Below are 4,887 nucleotides of genomic sequence, written 5' to 3' on the forward strand. Positions count from 1 at the left end.
ATATAGAAATATACGACAAAAATATCTGCAAGAAAAATATTTTAGATACCCAAATGTTAATAAATTTTGTATTTTGATGTCAAGTACCAATGTTAATATTATAAGAAACTTGGCAATGTACATATATTATGCATTTAAGATAAGAGCGGAATATAGTGACAATAGGTAAAATGAAATTTGTATAATATGTGACGAACTGAATAATTACTGTATTATTTGTGTATTATATTTAATAAAATGTCAGCTGGGTATCACACAAGTACAAACTGTATGCATGTATTGTATTAGCTTAGCTATGTAAATATTGTGTATATGGGCCGGAGGCCTTCATGCTTGTTGAAATAAACTAAACTAAACTAAACTAAACTAAATGATAGGCAGAAACTAATGCATGTAATGTTATGTAACTGACATGTTCTTACATGCTGACTATGTGTTTAAGTGTAAAAATAAACCAAACAGGAATGATTTATGTATAGCATAAATTAATTGTATTTGGAATGCATTTACATATTTTAAAAGGCTCTATGAAAATATAAACCAGTATTCTCACTGAAAACATTAACAACAATTTACTTTTAATGAATTAATGTCATACACAAACACAGATAAAATCAGTCAGTAAAGCATGTTATCTGATACGTAAGACATATATACTTCACACATGACTTTAATCAGCAATTTTTAACATTAATAGAACGAATGGCCGAAGGTACGGATCTATCGAGGTCTATGCAAGGAGGGTCTGATGCCGATATCGAGGTATTTTGCACTCCTTGTTCTGACGATGGACGCAAGACAGAAGTGACTAAATATTGCCCACAGTGTAAGGAATATCTATGCACTGCATGTACGCGATGCCACACACGTTTCACAGCAACAAGAGACCACCAACTTACAGACCCAGTGAAACATAATGGTTCGGGAGTAAGGAACAGGACAAATGCTATTCCGAATACCAGCTGCAGTTTGCACCCAGACAGAGAAATTGAGATGTTCTGTGGCTCGCACGATATGGTGTACTGTGCCTTATGTATTGCTAAAGATCACAGGTTGGTATTTACATACAAGATAATTTCGGTAGTAAGAAGTTTGCGATTTGAAGATTTGCGTGTTTGGTCGCTTGTTTGTAAGCTTATTTATAGTCGCCACCGGAAATCCACATGTGCGACCCCTCGAGAAGACTGTTAGTGATATTAGTTGGAGGATAGTGCAATATACAGAAGACTCTCCAATACACAAGTTTCCCAAGTTCATTTGTGAACCAGATGTTAATCATCCGTACACGGGACTCTTATCCCGATGCTAGTAATTTTAGTTGGAGGAGCGGGAGCTCAAACTTACGGTCCTTGGTTCCGTAGTCTACTGGAATGTGTTTATTTGGCTTTGAGCATATCCGGTACCTCTAAATAATTGAAAGGATGTATTAGTACTTTTACTGGTGTTTCGAACTAATTTTTGGTAATTAACTAACATTTACTTTACATGTTCGGGGTATTATAAATCATACAACTGTAGATCATTTGCCATAATTTATTTCAGTTAGCTTTGAACTTGTCGATCAGACTTGAACTCTCGGTGAATTTTACACTAGTTTTCAAAAGAATTTAGACTATTGATATATATTTATTACAGATTATGTAATAACGTAAGAGAGGTAACAGAAGCAGCAAGCTGTAGAACGTTAGCTCACATAGGTAACGGAGACAAGATCAGCCATCTCAGAGACGAACTGGTGGTTGTTAAGGAAGAGAAAATAAGGAATATGCAAACCCTAGGGGCAGAAAAAAACGAGCATCTGGTGAAAGTTAAAACAACAAGTAGAAAGATTATTTCTCATATTGAGAAGCTTAGGGATGAAGCGTTCACCTCCATAGAACGTGAAAACGAGAAGACGGAGCAAGAACTGCAAGCCGACACCATGACTATCACTGAAGCAATAGAAAAATTGGATAAGTCTAAAGAGCAGACCTATTCTTTGGATAACCTCCATCAGACGCAAAAATTTGTGCAGGATAAGATACAAAAGCATCTGTTAGCAGATATTGAAAAGCTCAGTATGAGCATTAAGAAGAAGAAAGCAATAGCGAAACAATACACGGTGAATGAGGAGCTGATCGAACAGATCATGACAGCAGCGTTCCTGGCAACAAATGAGGAAAGGAAACAAACAGAAAGAAGCCCGAGAAAAGAACCGTTAAAGATTAAATCAAAGAAAGAGGTTAACGTTAAGGAAAAAGATGATAAAAGGACCTGTAAGATCATCGGAATATGTCAGCTTCCCGATGGCACTATCATATTGGCTGACCAGAACAACAAGAAGCTAAAAAGGCTTGATAAAGATTACACGGTGAAAGATCACTGCGACCTAGCCGGTGTGTTGTTAGGTGTTTGCTGTTCTGGTAAATCAAAGGTAGCTGTTAAAGTCGGAAGTAAGGATGGCAAAATACAATTTGTTCACGTAGGTGTCACTTTATCGCAAACGAGGAGTTTTGATATTGAAAGTGGATGGTTAATTGGTATTTCGTTCTTTGCGGATACATTTTGGGTTAGAACTGAAAACGGTATAAGCATATACGACGTGAGTGGTGCAAAGGTAATATGTATAGGCAAAAGTTTTTCAAAGGAAATATCAGAGTCGTCTAAAGATATATTTCCTGCTTGTGCTGACACTAAATCACTGTACATGTCTGACAGGAATAATAGTGTTGCAAGTATCAGTTGTTATAGGACAGTGCAAAAGGTTTTTAGTGATAAACGAATGGAAGACGTGAGGACCGTTAGCTGCTTTTCAGATGGAACACTATTTATGGCAGGATTTGCCTCTCACAATATCATATTGTTCAGCAATGATGGTACATGCCTCGGGGAATTAATCGGTGCGAAAGATAACTTATGGACAATACATGGGATGTGTTTTGACAAAAAGCACAAACGTTTGCTTGTTGGTTTTCTCTGTGATAATTTGCATGTAATAGAATTGGATGACTGAATTGGTTCCAGCGGCACTGTAAGACGATTGTAAAGGTGAACTATCGACTTATATTTATCGATATATTTACAAATCAGAAATGTAACACATCATCGTCATTTCATGAAAAGTTTTGTGTATGTTTCGTGTTCTGTAAGGATAAGATTTTCACTAAATGTTTTGAACATTTTTATCTGACCTGACCAAAGTTTTAACATTTTGAAGAATTTAGTTTGGAATAATGTTTTATATACATATTTATATTTGATGATGCAAGTATGGTACAGTTATAAAGTGCAGACCAATTGCTTTTATTTTACACAGCTGCTTTAGTGCATGTAGCTCTTGTACTTATTTCAGACTGCACGGGAAGTTTTATTAATGAACACTGCAAAGAATGAAACAAATTACTGCATTTACTTTTGAATGTCTTCCCAGACATAAGGAAATATTTTATCTTTTGTCTTTCTGTCTGTCTTAAAAGGTTGTTTGCCCATCTTCTATGAAACGACTGGTTGGATTTCAACAAATATTTTCAGGAAGATTCAGTACCAACGCTAGTGCATGTTTTTGACTCGCAGTGACTCTTAAATATTATCTTAAGATACTTTTTTGGATGTAAAATGCCACTTATATTATTAATCAACAGTCAGTCAAAATATGACTTTTTGCTTGAATGATTTTCAATGTAGTTTTTTATTTTATTTTTTAATAAGCTGTGTTGTAATTAAATATCTCTTATTTATTTGTCCTTTTAGCTTTCAAACTTCAGGCTGTTTTCATCTTTAATCCGTTTTTGAATTTGACAATTTCTCTAAAATTTCTGATTGGATTTCAACTTGGGTACGCAATGACCGTTTGTACAAGGGCTAGTTTTGCCTGTTTTAGTAATTTTGAATTTGACTTGTATTGGTGAAAATATGACTCCCATGTAAGTGTCTATAGCCACGAACTTCGAATCCCTTTCCTCGCACCTCTCTGGTTTCGAAACCTCGCTTAGGCGTATGTTTTTTTGGAAGGCACCAGGCTGGAAGCCACCAAGCCGGTATATGGAAGGACGATGTTACTACCCAGGTGCCCGCTTAGGTCCAAAACAATACCCGATGGGGCATGCATGGAAAACCTGAAAAATCGCAAAATGACCTAAATTTATACATTGTGTCGGTGTGCCTCTAATACCTAATCCCCACCCCTCCCCAATCCCCCAGAAAGGGTAATAATAATAAAAATAAAATTAAGGTAATTTTCGAATAACTTTGTCCTGACAACATCTCCTTTACTGCTGGTGAGGTTTGAGAATGATAAGCCATGCTAAACATAAATTTTATGGTTGAATGATGTTTGGTTGATGAATAGGCCTTTAAGATATTAAAAAAGTAAATCTTATTGAGAATCTGCTCATTTAATTCTAACCAAACTTTATAGGGAGGTGTATTACAAATAAAATTTTGAATCTTGCCAGCATTTTTCAGTTAAATGATTTAGGTGGAGATAAAACTCATTGAAGGTCATTTTTTTAAGTGAAGGTTTTCGTTCTATACTAATGGTGGGACTGCATTTAAATGTTATAGGAATTGATTAATAGTATCATGTCTTGTTTTCATGGGGTTTATATTTAACTTAAGACATGAACATGCTAAATAACTTGTCTTGTTTTTTCTTTATGAAAATTAGAATCTTAGAATTTCTTCAGCACACATCAGAACCATTTTAAGTGTCTGTAAATTAAATTACATGTTATTCTGCTGAATGAAAACCAAATGAAAAATGGGAGCCATGCATCAAGTAAGAAATACATTTTCAGATAAACACACTGCAAATTGTAAAATCAGCCTAAATGTGAGCACAAATTGATGTGGTGATGTATATTTTAAGTTTCCATGACAAATTACAAATTCTGCAATGCAATTATTTCA

General features: G+C 35.1%; 1 protein-coding gene across 1 annotated transcript; it reads left to right on the forward strand.

Annotated features, from left to right (window-relative positions):
* Window positions 1–714: 714 nt before the first annotated feature.
* Window positions 715–3,627, forward strand: LOC123550308 (uncharacterized). The gene is made up of 2 exons (XM_045338739.2): window positions 715–1,052; window positions 1,636–3,627. The coding sequence occupies exons 1-2, from the start codon at window positions 733–735 to the stop codon at window positions 2,990–2,992; spliced, it is 1,677 nt and encodes a 558-aa protein (XP_045194674.2). The 5' UTR covers window positions 715–732; the 3' UTR covers window positions 2,993–3,627.
* The last annotated feature ends 1,260 nt before the right edge of the window (window positions 3,628–4,887 follow it).

This window comes from Mercenaria mercenaria, chromosome 6 (genome assembly GCF_021730395.1).
Source record: "Mercenaria mercenaria strain notata chromosome 6, MADL_Memer_1, whole genome shotgun sequence".
NCBI lineage: Eukaryota > Metazoa > Mollusca > Bivalvia > Venerida > Veneridae > Mercenaria > Mercenaria mercenaria.

Bases quoted from the DNA above. Each gene is read 5' to 3' on its own strand.
- LOC123550308 (XM_045338739.2), top strand. From the start codon at position 733: ATGCAAGGAGGGTCTGATGCCGATATCGAGGTATTTTGCACTCCTTGT. The intron at 1,053-1,635 runs GTTGGTATTTAC...TATTTATTACAG, and splicing joins TGTATTGCTAAAGATCACAG to ATTATGTAATAACGTAAGAG.